At 33.5% G+C, this 14,940-nt stretch overlaps 1 protein-coding gene across 1 annotated transcript; it reads right to left on the reverse strand.

The window, feature by feature from the left end:
* Positions 1 to 8,574: 8,574 nt before the first annotated feature.
* LOC130801448 (U-box domain-containing protein 44-like) lies at positions 8,575 to 13,061 on the reverse strand. The gene is made up of 3 exons (XM_057665308.1): positions 12,100 to 13,061; positions 11,243 to 11,543; positions 8,575 to 10,267 (listed from the first exon to the last, which is right to left on the reverse strand). The coding sequence occupies exons 1-3, from the start codon at positions 12,892 to 12,894 to the stop codon at positions 8,820 to 8,822; spliced, it is 2,544 nt and encodes an 847-aa protein (XP_057521291.1). The 5' UTR covers positions 12,895 to 13,061; the 3' UTR covers positions 8,575 to 8,819.
* Between the last annotated feature and the right edge of the window lie 1,879 nt (positions 13,062 to 14,940).

The following is a 14,940-nucleotide window of genomic DNA, read 5'->3' on the forward strand; positions in this document are numbered from 1 at the left end:
TCTTGGTGAAGTCCCCCCCTTCCCTTTTTTTTTTTTTGACTTCTTTTCATTTCAGTTGCAGGGTTTATTAACCTGGAGTTATAGGATTTTCTGATTATTTTTATGGGTTTGATGAGATTATGAATGACAATTTTTATGCTATGATTATGAAATCTAGTATTTCTTGTTATAATTGTGGTGATTTGCTTTAGTTACTCCTGATTAGTATTTAGTTGTGTGGCCTCCTGTGTATCTGGTGATTGAGGACTATAGTATTAAGGTGTTTTAGAGTAGAGAACTCGGCTGTTTTTTACTTCTTGGAATAGTGTTTCAATTTGTTGGGAAGGTGTATCACTTGTTAGAATGGCTAATCATCCTCAAGTGATATAGCATTCTTGTTGGAAAACTGGAAGTTTAATGCTAAGAAGTTAATAGGTTGAGGGTGACCTCTTTTGTGAAAGAGGAACAATGGAAAGTGTTTGGGTATCTATTTATTAGTCGTTTTGGGAAAGTTGATTAGGGCACCTTGTTCTTTGCTCATCTTGATCATGGCCGAGTGTTTTTTGTTTGTGTTGTTGGTTATTAAAATGGATTAACACTATGTTTGGATAACAATTTTGGAGTGAAAAGAAAGAAAAGGAAGGGGTTTAGAGGAAAGGGAAAGGAAGGGAAGAGAAATGAAAGGGAAAAAACTCTGATTTGTTTAGGAAGGAAGGGAAGGGAAAGGACGGGAACTAAAAGTTTTCCCTTTACGTCTTTCCAACTTTGGAAAGATTGATACTTTAACTAAAAATAAAAAAAAATTCCATCCAATCCCTCTAAATTTCTCTCCTCTAAATACCTTTCCTAACATTTTGTTATTCAAACAAGGGATCCCTCATACCTCTAAATCCCTTTCCTTCCTTTTTCTCCTCTCGTTATGTCATTTAGTGTTTTGGTTCTTTTTTTTTATTGTGGAATATCAATGCAATTGAACCTCATGGGTTGAATCTTAGTGATGTTTTGTCTTTTTGTATTATGAGTGTTATGATTTCAGTTGGTGGGTTTATCATTCAGGAGTTGTAGGATTTTCTGAACTTCCAATGGGTTTGATGAGATTGTTCAACAATAACAACAATATTTGAATCTTAATCCCAAAGGATTTTTGAATCTGAGTGTCAATTTTTGATGAGATTATGAATGTCAATTTTTATGCTATGACTATGAACTCATAGTTCTTTGTTATGAAGACATCCTGCGGAAAGAAGCTAAATTGTTGAATGGGAATCCTCTATACATCCTAGTGCTTAGAGAACATATTGATCTGACGAGTTACTAACCAAGTTTTGAAATTTTGTTGGGTAGACGGTCTTTTTGGTTAGGGTTAGATCTGACAATCCTGTGTTCCTGATAACTATCAATGTAGTATTTGGTTCAAACTGAAATTTTGATACTATGGTTAAGATTAAGTAAGTCCATTAACTGATGTTATTCAGAAATTTTGTCCTTGTTCTCTGTACATGCAGTCATTAATACTCCATATTACATTATCTATTAAAAAGACCTGTTTAGAATCATATTTTGGCCATGATGAATTTTTGTTAAAATGATGATCTTTGATTGATGGGTATATTTTTACAACCATTGTAGTCATTTGTAGTTAAATATTTTGCCGTTTCAAAGATAGGATATGATTTATCTGATGTCATACTCCTTATTCGTCTAATTAATCTCATTTGACTTTTCACTAATTTTTAGGTTGGTCAAATGAAATCACTTAGAAAGTAGAGAGAAAGGGTAATAAGTAAATTGTTAATAGTTCTTCATTAGATTAACTGTAATAACGTAATGTGAGTAAGGGTAATAAGGTAAAAAAATACATACTATAAATAGAATTGAGACTAATAGGGTGACGTAACTCTATTTGGAAATGGGACTAATAGGAAGAATAGGAGGGAGTATTGATTTACCTGTAGTTGGTGCTTGTTAGTATTTGATTTTACGGATATTTCATGATATACGACTGAGTTTCTTCGAAATTCACCATATACCACACGAAATTTTCTAATTCACCATATACCATTGAGTTTTCGTCCGTTAGCACAGAATACCATCAATGATAACTGTCGTTAGTGTGCCGTTTGTGGTAAATTAATAATTCACCATTTACTTTTTTTATTTTCATCAAATACCATTTTTTTAAAAAAATATATCCGTTGGAATTATGATAAACAAAAGAAGTGTCATACAAACCAAGTAGTTAACATTTTTTTCAAAAACAACTTGACAATAAACAATGTTCACAAAAAAAATGACACTAAACAATGCTAAGTAGCAGCATTTCTCTTCCCCCTAGTGTTGCCTTGCTGTGAAGAGGAAGCTGCATGTGCTGTCTTCTTTGTTGATGTCTTTTTTGCCTTGCATGTCACTACATTGTGGCCTAGTTCTTTGCATAGGCTGCATTTGTTATTCTTATGCCTTTTTCCTTTTTTGCCTCATGAGCAGCTCTTCTCCTTTGCTTAGGTGGTCTGCTAGTATTTCTTTTCCCTTGGGGTGGTGCAATTTCTAGCACATCTAGTGAAGGCCAGTGAGTTGAATTAGCCATGGGGTGGATGTGGTCTCCATAAGTGAGTTTGTAAGCAGCCCCCTTGTAGAAAGGTGAGACAAAGTCCTTAGGATCAAGTCTCTGGTTGTAAATGACCCTTAGCCCATACTTGCAAGGGATCCCTGATCCTTGCCATTTCCCACCCCCACAAGTCATATTTCCAAGGGTGACAGAAAACTTGACATGGCCATCCCTCACCTCAAACTCTCCACCACTAGCTGTAGTGACATGACAGAACCTAGAATCATCAGTCCTAGTCGCCAGCACCCCTTTGCATGCTCTGTTACATCATTAGGTTCCATGCTTACTGCTTTATCGAACCTGGAACCCATCCTTTTCATGCACCAATTTCTGACATCTTAATTATTCAAAAAACCAAAAAAAAAAATCACAGTAAGCAACAACAATTTTTTTGCATTTAAATAAGTAAAACAGGGACACAAATTTACCTTCTAGTAATGTCAACACAGGCATGTCCTTGTTGGCCTTTGTTATTGCATTGAATGACTCCACAAGTTTGTTGTGTTATGATCACAACAAACTGTCCTGTCAAACATATGCACACTCCACTACTCTTCTACATTTTTGAGATAGTCATATGCTGCAGCATCAAAATCTTTTATCTTGGACATAGCTTTTTCAAAAACGTACTCATTGTAGGCATTTGCCGCAATCCAAAACATCTTATGAAATGCTGCCTCACTCCATCCTGCAGCCTTGCAATTTGAGTACAAATGCTGGCAGCATATCCTCCTTGTAGCTCTTGGAAACACCTCAAACAATGCTGATTCAACCCCCTAAAAAACAAGACTAAGTTAATAAACAACAGGATAATCTCAAATCAAAGACAAATAAGAAACTTACCCTCATCCTGTCACTGATAAAAGTCTAGTAATCCTTCTGAGATTCATACTGAGCAAACAAGCACCTCAAGTTTCTGAAAAAATAAGTCCAGGAATCTATGTTCTCTGTGTCAACAATCCCATAGGCTAACACAAAGATCTCATTATTCCCATCTATTGCAACTGCAGTGAGCATAACCCCTTTGTAATACCCACTTAAATGTGCACCATCTATTCCTATGATAGGTCTACAACCACCTAAGAATCCTTTCACTTGAGCTGTAAAAGATATGAAACATGTCTTAAATTGCAAACTGTCAGTCCATGTAACCAGAGCATAAGACCCAGGATTTGTGGACTTTATCATTTCAGCATACTTTGGAAGAGCTGGATAGGACTCAGCAAACCCACCATGTAATTGCTTCCTCGCTAAACTCTTCACTTTGTATCATAATCTCAACTTCACATGGATCTTGTACCTTTCCATGCACAGTCTCTGCAATGAATCAACTGGGACATCTAGGTTTGCCTCTAAGTCTTGTATCAATTGTCTGCATAGCCATGCTGAAGAGACCATAGAATTCTCTTTGAGCCTCCCACAAGTTGCATGCTCTCCTTCTAGCTTCTTTATGGCCCAACTGACTTTGTCCCTTAGAACTGAAGCATGAATCCTCCAAGTGCAATCCCTCATCAAACACCTTGCTATGTACCTCTTACTGTCAACATGGTCAATTGAAACAGAGAAGCCCTCTTGTATGTAGTAATCTCTGAATACATCTTGAAACTGTATTTTGATTTCAAATATCAACTACTCCTCAAGTACAATGGATCCAAATGGTAATTGAGACTAGATTTTATCATTTTTGTACATTTTGTCTAACACATGAAACCCATCTAAGTAATCCTCAAAGGTCTTCTCATGTATATTATCACGATCATCTTCTTCTCTCACAATGTACTCATCCTCACTGTCCAACTCCATATCAGAATCAGCCTCAACATCAGAAGCTTCATAATCACTATCTTCACTATCATCAGAAGGCCAAGCATCAGACTCAACATCAATTTCTTCAACCACTTTTTGGGTTTTCTTGCCCCTAGTGTTGATATGTTTCCCTGCTGCAGTTTTCTTGCTAACATCAAGGCGAAACTTAACAGCAGTGCTTCTAGGCACTCTCCACTCTTTGGGTTTGAGCCTGGTTTGTTCTTTGGGCTGGGTTGCTTGGCTAGGCTGCTGTTGGGTTGACTGTGCAGGGGTTATTTTCTTCTTCTTTGGAGTAAGCTTTTTCCTTCTTCCAGGGTTCCTTGATTGAGATGGTTGACGTTGTGAGGATTGAGGTTGTGAGGGTTGAGGCTGTCGGGATTGAATATTGTAAAGGTTGAAGTTGTGAATCTCTTGGGAAAACCTCATTTGCTACTAGGATAGCAAACACTCTTACATATTCAATCCCATCATCATCAATATTCAAAACAGGGACCTCTACAGCCACAGTATATGCCTGCTGGGTTAAAAGCTGCTCCTTAGCTTCTGCTTCCTCTGCCATCCTTCTGTTCTCTTCCTCCATTAGCCAAATATTTTCAGCCCTGTTCTTCAAAGTTTGAGCCCAACTAGCTTCTGCAGACTGAAACACAAGGGATGATGTTTCTGTCTCTTCTATAAACACTTCAATTTCACTATTCCCTTCATTCAACTCCCACATTTTTAACATTGCCCCATCATCAACTAACTCTAACTTACGATTTGTTCTAGGTTTAGTGACAAACAGGGTGAAGTATTTAGGGAGATATACATTCTGTTTCACTGAATCCTCAAACATATACTCAATTAACTCCATCAAATTGGTCTTATTTGTGTCATTCACCCTCATATCAAAAGTACCCCCTGGAGCACGAACTAACAACCACAATGTACTCATTCTAACAACAACATTTACCAACAAAAAATTACATCACAATCCAAATTATAAATTGCATAAAAAGCAAAAATACACCACTAGCATAATTCAAATTCGCATGCAACTTATCACACTTAACCCTAACCCTAACTCAATTTTGCAAAAAGAATACGAAATCAGAACTCGAAATGAAAATGGATAAGGATAGGTACCTTGCGTATGCTTAAACCACCGAATTAGCAAACTTTGTGCGAAATTCAGTCACGACCACCTGTGTTTGGGTTCAAAATCACTTCACAAACTTGCAATTCACTTTACACAAATCGATTTTAAGGATTTTAAGGATTTTTGATGGATTTTAAGGGTCTTAGATCAATGTAGACGATTACAAAGTTTCTTAAATGGAGAAGAAGAAACATGGAGGATCAGTTTTTTGAAGAAATACGTTGTGTTTGGGGAAGTCAACCCTAACAATGGCGCCTGTTGAATGCGTAAGGGCATACTGGTAATTTACCACAAACGTCAAACTGACGGCAGTTGTCATTAATGGTATTCTGTGCTAACGGACGTAAACTCAATGGTATATGGTGAATTAGAAAATTTCGTATGGTATATGGTGAATTTCGAAGAAATATATCATGAAATATCCGTTGATTTTATAATGATTTTTTAGGCAGTAGTATATTAGGATGAATTGCTAATTACCCATGGAAAAAGAGGTAAAGTCCTTGTTGAGTGCTGCTTGACTCACAATATGGGTTTATTCTTCAATAATGTAAAGAAATGATTTTTAGTTATATTGCTTCTTAAATACGCACCTCTACCAAGAGGCATGGGAGTCTAAAGCCTTTGTGCTATGAGACTTGAGAGAGTAAATGATAAGGCCTTTGTGCTTTGGCCTTAAATTTTTGGAGAATTTGTAATTAATACTCTCAAATTGCTCATTGACTTAAACTATCTATAATTATTATTTAATTCTTATATTCCAAGTATCGAGATACTTAGTCTTAAACACTATGTTCATTATTTTCAATTGATTGTTTTGAGGGTAATTTGAGCCAATGAACAATAATTAGGGATTTACAAGGTAGTGTACAAGGTTAAGTATTTTAATACTTGGGTGTATATACGGTTAAATAATAATTAAAATTTATTTCCAGTATTTACAAATTTTTCTTTGAAAATTCAGTGATCAAGATTTTAGTTTAGTAAAATTTCTTTAAAAATTAATGGTTCTAGTTGATATTTTATTTCTTTTTGGAAATTATTAATGGTACTCTTAAGATTTTGCACTTTATCAATGGTACCTTTAAGTTTTTTCGATTATCAATAGTACCTTCGTGTTATTGAGTTCTTTTCTAATTTTTTCCGTCTAAAACCGTTAACTTTTTTTCTTTTTCTTTTATGTTTTTAATGTTTTAAATTGAAAAATAAAAGTAAAAGAAAAAAGTTAACGGTTTTGGACGGAAAATTAGAAAAGGTTACAGTTGTAAAACGCTTAATAACACGAGGATACCATTGATAATCGAAAAAACTTAGGAATACCATTTATAAAGTGCAAAAACTTAGGGATATCATTGATTATTTCTCTTTCTTTTTTAATCCAATTAATTATTTTACATCAGCATATCAAATAACAGGAAAAGGAAATAAATTTAAGTGTTTCCTTCGTGTTTTCTTTTGATAGTTAGACCATACAATGAAGTGCAATTCTTATATGAGACCAAGTAAAGTGACTCTTGTAAACAACAAAGGTGAATTAATTTTGTTTAGTTATTTAGCTTAATTTAGAACTGTCATACGGAAATTTGCAAACAATTTATAACAATAACACTAAGATTTACATGATGCATTACCCATTTCTTTTTCATTTTATTCCTCTTCGCGTACCAAACATCCCTAATTTATCTATTCTGCCGTGGTATTTGAGAATTTGATTGTTTTCATTTCTAGCAAAGTTGAATTTTGTGAAATTGGTTATTTTCTAGGAAAAAGTTTTAGATTTGATTCTTATATAATTTTGCTCTTTCCTGAGCCTATTTGATAATAAAAAAGGTTAAATTCTATCAATAGTGTTTCAATTTGTCGAGTAGGAATAGTCATTGATCCTTAAGTGTTATAAAAGTTGAAGGTTTAGGTATTCTATAGATCATTTTTTCACTGACCGGTCTTTTATTTGTGTTCTTTTGATTGTTAAGTTAGATTGAATGAATTCGCATATTGCAATTGTTGTCATTGTTTTTGGTAGAAAATATGCTTGGTAAACTACACTTACAAAACCTTGTATTTGAGTGAGCAACAACAAAGACTTTGAATAAAACCATCTTGATACGTTTGAACAGCCATGTTCAACTCCCAAGTCCCTACTCTCTTTTAGTTCTTCCTCTTGGTTTGCCTATTGAAGAAATTTGAAACCATGATCAACCTTTGAACTTAAATGCGACACCATGCCGTGTAGATTGTAGAATGTTGATGTTTGCTTTTGGGGTGTTTGGCAATTAACTGTTAATTGTTGGCGATTGGGTATTTTAGTTAGCTTGTTTGACCAGTTGAAAATGTTGGCCGTTTCTGTTGGCTTTTTAGCTGGCCAAAAAAGTCAGTTATTTATGAAGATGTTTGATAAATTTAGGTGGCTATTGGCCGTTTATTAGGAAAAAAAAGTAGGTCACAAGCCAAAAGCCAACAAAAAAAAAACTAACTGGAGTAGCTTTTTATTTTGGCTTAAAAGTCAACTTTTCAGCTAGCTTAAAAGGCATTTACTAAACATTTTTTATCTGTTTAACCAACCAATAAACCAAAAGCTAAAAACCAGCAAAAACTCAATGTAAAAGCTAACTACCAAACACCCTATATTTTATTTTCGTCTTGAATCTTGATTTCAAATCAACATTCTATGTAGAGTTGGTAAAATGGATCAATGTGGACATAATTAAAACTCTAACCGAACTAAAATTAATCTATAAAATAAAAATAAACTTGACTTCTAGAAGTTAAATTATATATCCGTAATTGATTTTTTGAATTTAATTACTTGAATGGTGGAGATTGAAAGCAATTTATAGTTTGAATCCACTTTGTTTTTCTTCTTATATGAAAGGAAGGAAGCAAGAGTCAAGGAGCCTTAAATTTAGGGTACCAAGGAGCATCACATAATCTAATGATTATGAGAACAGTTAATTTAAATCTCACAATTACCATGAAGCCGATTATATTTTGCTTATTTCAATTTGCGTGGCACAAAAAATTATCGATGTATAATACGTATTAACCAATATTTTACATCCTTGAAATCGAAAGATTTATATATATTTTAGCTTAATTTTTTATATATGAATTCCCTAATCCCTTATAGAACATGGACTTATATTTTTTTCTGCTACAATTCACACTTTCAAAAGATTACATACAAGTAAAATACTACCTAAATTTATTAATCATTTACACCCATCTAAGTGATCCAATCTACTACACAATGAATAAGAATATTGCACATCTTTTTTCCTTTGTTGTATTACTTTGTCAAAAATAGCTTGATTGTTCTTGTAACAGTTCGAGTTGAGCCAATAACTTAGCCACCAACGATCTCAAACAAGAATCCCCTTTCTGAGCGAGATCGATCAATACTACTTGAGCTGAACCTCCATACTCGACTCTATACCTATCGATCCTAAATACTCTCTCCAAGATCCATATAGCTTTTTCCTTGGCTTTTACGCTTCCTACTTCTAACACCTGAATTAAAGCCTCCACCCCTCCTGAGATTTTTGCTATAAAATTACTTCCATCTTCCCAAATTTCGTCTTGCAAGAGTGTGCAGATTGCATTCAGCACTGCTTCATCAGCCTCTCTCTCGCTACCTTTTAAGACACGAATCAAAGGAGGAATAGCACCCGCTTTTACTAGGCAGAAGTTTTTTTTAAGGGTGCAATACGATCTGTGTATTTGACAAAATCCCTCTGTAGTCGGAGAAGGAACACAATAACGCCATCGAGAATTACTAAACCTTCTCGAAGAAAGTGTATTCTGAGATAGCTGAGAAAGAGATGTTGCAACTTCAGACTTGGATTTGATAGACCCGTTTGAAAGGATCTTCACTAGAATAGGTATAACTCCCATTTCAGCTGCATAGACTTGCAATTTCATGTCAGAAGGTACTGTAAACCTAACAAAAATACCCGCGACACTTTCTTGTAATCGCTTTGTTGCAGTACTTAAACTTGAAAAGTTCGAAGAGCCCATCAAAGAGACTAACATTGGTAGTAGATTTTCTCTTTTGAGTTTTTCGGTTGCCTTTTTGTCTGACAGCGGAATGTTGCACAACAAACCAACAGCAGCTGCCTTTTCAGCTTCTGACGATGAAGATGCAATGATATTCACAATGATTGGAAGGTAATTTTCTTCGATGGATATATTCTTCGAGATTATGCATAGTAACGTCAAGGCAGCCATTCTAATTTTGATGTCGGTTTCATTGATGAAATTTAGTAAAAGTTGTACTGCTCCATTTTCACTCATTCGACTTCTAACTTCAGAAGCACCTGGTTGAGAAAGGATGTTGTTTAAAGCCACTAGGATATTGCATTTGATCTTTGGACTAGACACGTTTATTAAAGAGAAAAGCTGTTCGGGTAAATCTCTATGCTCGAGAATAGAATCCGATGAAGAAATGGTTGCGAGGATAGCTGATGCAGGTTCCCGAAGGCTCATAAGTGAGGAAGTGACCGAGAAAAGGAGCTGAAGCAGAGGAGGGAGAATACCAGAGGTAAGTATGTGTGCTATGTTTTTGGTGGAAAGGGATAAATTTTTTAAAGCCTTTAAGGCCGAAAGCTTTGCTTCGAGTTTTCCCATCTTGAACATGAGTACTAAGGGTCTGATTGCATCATTTTCTCCTAGCGACACTCGGGCTTTTTCGGTCAATACCATCCTTGAAAGTGCTGTTGCCATTAAGATTTTACTCATTTCTGAACCTGCAAAGATAAATAATTTTTAGTATGAGTGTAAATGTTACTTTTCTGAACAATTCAATCTAAGCCAGGGCCTAACTAGGCCATTACCCGGGTCTAATTTGATCATACAAGAAATCCGACCAACTACTCGATTGGAGACTCAATTTTCCTGAGTTTCGAGTCTGATGACTTTACCTACTAAGCTAGTTGACTCTACAAAACGTTCTTTATCATAATATTTTTGCAATGTTTTGTTGGTGCTTTAGTTTGATCAATCTAACTGACAGTTAATCTTTCAAGCGGGATTGTCTGTCACCTTCCTCTAATTCTATCTTTAAAGGGAGAATGACTATAAATTGTCTGTCACATTCTTTCACCAAAAACTCGTTTTCGAGTGGGATGTTGAGTTGTTGATGATGATGTTGAATTGACAGTTAATCTTTCTGGCCCAAAAAAATAATATGCAGAATGTACTAAAGCAGAAAAGTAACTAAATCGCAGTCCCACTTCCCCAAAAGCAAGAGTTTAATTCAAATCCAGGGACATTTCCCTGGGCTTCATTTGAAAGAAAGGTATCAATCAAAAGATCCTCAAAAGTAAAGTTAAACAATAAAACTCATCAAACCAGCTAATTAGGCCGCAATATAGTGGTGTAAAACATGCCTTTTTTAAAAGAAATGTGCTTCACTACTTGCTTTATCTACTAACTTTGTCAAAGCTCTTGACCACATGAGTATATCTGTTCAGTATTATGAATATGATCGAGTATATAATATATTTTAGAGCTTAGTCTTTTCTTGATATGATATTAGACTGCCTAAGTGACAAGAAGTACGGGTTTGATTCTAATCCACCCATATTTCAAAATGAAATATTTAATTTTATGTATGAGCCGTGCATGTACTGCATCTGCAGCTAAACTTTTCGCCAAAAGGTCTCTCGTGTAAGGGAGCATTAACTAGCAACTTGATTTGAAAAGATAAAGGAAATGAATACCTTCTTTAAGGTGTTGGATCAAAGGACGAAAATAGCCAGCCTCAGCCATAAGAAGAGCATTTTGAGTATTACATGAAAGAGCAGCTAAGAGCTTCCCTGCATCATTTGATGATATTGGATCATTACCATTTAAGGTAGTTACCAACATAATTATACAACCTTGGATTCTCCCAATTCTTCGTCGAACCGAAGAAAGCTGAGAGAGATCCATCAACAGCCCTACTGCTTCTCTCCTTTCCATCTCATCTCTAGCTAATGACTTCACCAATGTTATTAAAGAGTTCGAGTCTACCATACTTTCCTGTCCAATTAATCACCACTAAAATTTATGAAAATTCCAAACTTAAATTTGTTATCCACATCAAAACAAAACTTCTTAATTAAAATTCCAACTTTAGGGTCATATTTGATTAATTTGGGCTTCTACAGAAGACCCAAATAAGAAAAGAGTTGACTGCATACGAACCTGATGAGGTTCCATCATAAAATCAATTGGAAATTGGAAGAGTAGCCCATCAAGCTATGTTAGTCAACTTTCTCTGATGTCTGATCACAAGTGGGTTATTTTTTCCAATATTATTCTCTTGAAAATTCTTAATCTTGAGTGACATTCTACTTCCGATAAATCTTAGAAAAGTTCAAAAAAATGTGATTCTTTGACTAGTTCAAAGAAACATTACAAAAGTACTTGTTAAAATTGCAGATGATGACCGCTATAAAGAGTTCGTTGAAGACAATTTCTTCATTTTAACGGTATAAGGTTGGATGCATCCATATATTAAAACCAGGCTTAATGGAATGTTGTTGTATTGAAAAAGAAAAAGAAAAAGAAAATTGATAAAATGAGGAAGTAATACCTTGGTTTGAGGATTCTCAAGTGCAATGCTTCTCAACACCTTAATTATTCCTAACCTTTCAATGCATTTGCTAGAACCCAATCTATTAAACAAAATGGGGATAATCCCTTCATCACAAATCCACTCACAATTGACAATTTCATCCCTAATTAAAACCTCTAATCCCAAAAGAGCATTCTTAAACTCATCATCATTCCCATACTTAAGTTGTAATGCAACATCCTCCCTTTCCATTCTCATAGCCATACAAAACTCTTCCTTATCATCACAACAAGTTTGATCATCATCACTACCATCATTCATCTCTTCAAAAATCTCCCTACTAACACTTTCACTAGAAGAACAACAAGAATTATCAAACTTAGCATTCATCATCTCTTGATGCAAAATCCCAAGTTTATCCTTCAAATCTAAGGACACCCCAATACTAGCAAACAATAAAAGGCCTAAAGAACGGCCAAGATCATGAGTAAGTTGTTGAATAATAGCGAATCCATGATCATCTGAATGAACACATCTGTTTATAATCCAATTTCTAGCTCTTTGAAGTTGAGCTTCTAAGGAAGCAATAGCAGACCTTATATTAGAAGTATCCATGATCTTCTTATCTTGTCTAAGAGTATCTAATATAGGCGAAAGCTTTTCGACATAAATGGCGAATTCACTTAAAGCTTCAGTGTCATTTTCTGAGTCTTTGGCTAATGAAGCTACTTCATCAGCTGATGCAACAAGCTCTATAACTAGCTCTGAAAAACTCTTTGTATTCTCCATTTTTGCTTCTTTAATCTTCTTCATTTTCCTGAATTTTCAGTTTTATTATATTATATTTGGGTTAATGAGATGAAGAAAGAAGAGAAATAATAGTCTTGACTTGAGGAAGGAGAAGGAAATAGAATAGAACTGTAATGGTCCTCTGTTTAAGTAGTTACTTAATGTTGACTGTTGTGGCCATGAAATGAGATGGAAGGGTAAGAAAGGACCCACCTTGGACTCTTATTTGGCAACTTTGTTCATACACTATCTCTGTTCCATTTTACTTTATTACCTAATTTAATGTGTTATATTGATAATTTATATATTTAACTATAAAAGTTAATATTATGAAAGTATGTTAGACGATTTAAATTAACATTTTACTTAAATAAATTTTTTCTTACATATTAGCCGCAATATATAAAGTAAGCTTGAACGATGAATAATTTCAATTAGCGTAATGTAGCAACTATCAAATATTTCAAAATGGAGGAAATATTTATCAACATTAATTTTATTATTTTATTAGAGGGATGGAAAATATTTAATAGAATAAAAAAATATTAGTCAAAAATAAAGTTAGCTTGACTGCATATCTGGTGTTTGGTTATAAATAATGGTAATAAAGTTAAATTTCAACATTATTTTTATGAAATATATTCTTTTTGTTCTTTAAAAAAGTTTTTATTTGTTTTTTTGGTGTTCTATTTGTTATTTTCATTAAGAATCTTTCTATTTATATTACAAATTTTGAATAAAAATAATTTTGTTGATCATCACTTTAATATTTCAATAATGATTGTAGTCCAGACGTATTTTTCACTAACTTGATTTTAATATTCTTATATTTTTTATGGTCCCCATATGTTTCTCACCAACTTTATAAATACATTTATTTTATTAGTTGTAGTCCCTATATTCTTTCCATTAACTTTCTTTTAATATTTTTAAAAATTTTATTGTCTCCACTTTACCTCATCAAATTTATTATTTAATAAATAATATATTCACTATCTAAAAAAATATGTTTTTCTTAATTCTCGTGAACATACGTGTGGAAACTTCATAAGCAATGGATGTAGTATTATGTTCTTTTAATACTCTTGATTATAGTAACAAAATTCTTTTTCAAACATTTATATTTCCTTAAATTTTTTTCATATTATTCAGTACGTACCACATGTGTAGGAGCTGATGAATTAGAATCATACTCCTATTTTACTTTATTTGAGTTACTTTTACGTCATTTAAATTTTGACCTAATTAAACATCTATGATTCTCCTATTTTTAAAAAACTTACAGGGTGGATTTGTGAAGGGGAAGAGACTAGTGAAATTCAAATTTATATTTTTTTGTTTTTTTTTCAAGTGTCCCATTTACTTTTAGGTTACTATTTATTCATTACTGTTAATTTATATTTTATTCTTAATTCACGCATTAAAACATAATCAAATAAAATCTTGTTTGATTCATCTCAATATAAGATTTATTAATATTTAGTTTTTTATAATGTTTAATTATACATAATTATAACTATCAAGTATAAACTAGTGCATTGACAATCATAAAAAAACAAATGAGATAGAAAAAATATTACTTTTAAAAAAATAATACATGCTCCAATTGATAGAAGACGCAATTCTAAATTTATTTTAGGAAAAATTACCCTGAATAATACGAACTTTCACTGATTTTCCTACAATAATACGAACTTTCAATTAACCATGAATAATACGAACTTTAATAAATATTTCCCGCTAACATACCTGACCGGTTCTTTACCTGGAGAAACGGTAAATTCCCCATTTCTTCATTATGCTAGCGGGAAATATGTATCAAAGTTAGTATTTTATTCATAGTTAATTAAAAGTTCGTATTATTGTAGGAAAATCAGTGAAAGTTCGTATTATTCAGGGTAATTTTTCTTACTTAGTATTTTAAGGAATGAGTAAGTTTACCGGTAACAGGTAAAATGGTATGCCAGCGGGAAATATATATCAAAGTTCGTATTATTCATGGTTAATTGAAAGTTCGTATTATTGTAGGAAAATCAATGAAAATTCGTATTATTCAGGGTAATTTTTCCT

Source organism: Amaranthus tricolor, chromosome 15, assembly GCF_026212465.1.
Source record: "Amaranthus tricolor cultivar Red isolate AtriRed21 chromosome 15, ASM2621246v1, whole genome shotgun sequence".
Lineage (NCBI taxonomy): Eukaryota > Viridiplantae > Streptophyta > Magnoliopsida > Caryophyllales > Amaranthaceae > Amaranthus > Amaranthus tricolor.

Excerpts from the sequence above, each read along its gene's own strand:
- LOC130801448 (XM_057665308.1), bottom strand. The coding sequence starts at position 12,894 with ATGAAGAAGATTAAAGAAGCAAAAATGGAGAATACAAAGAGTTTTTCA. Across the intron at positions 11,544-12,099 it reads TTGAGAATCCTCAAACCAAG|GAAAGTATGGTAGACTCGAA; the intron begins GTATTACTTCCT and ends TTAATTGGACAG. Across the intron at positions 10,268-11,242 it reads GATCCAACACCTTAAAGAAG|GTTCAGAAATGAGTAAAATC; the intron begins GTATTCATTTCC and ends TTATCTTTGCAG.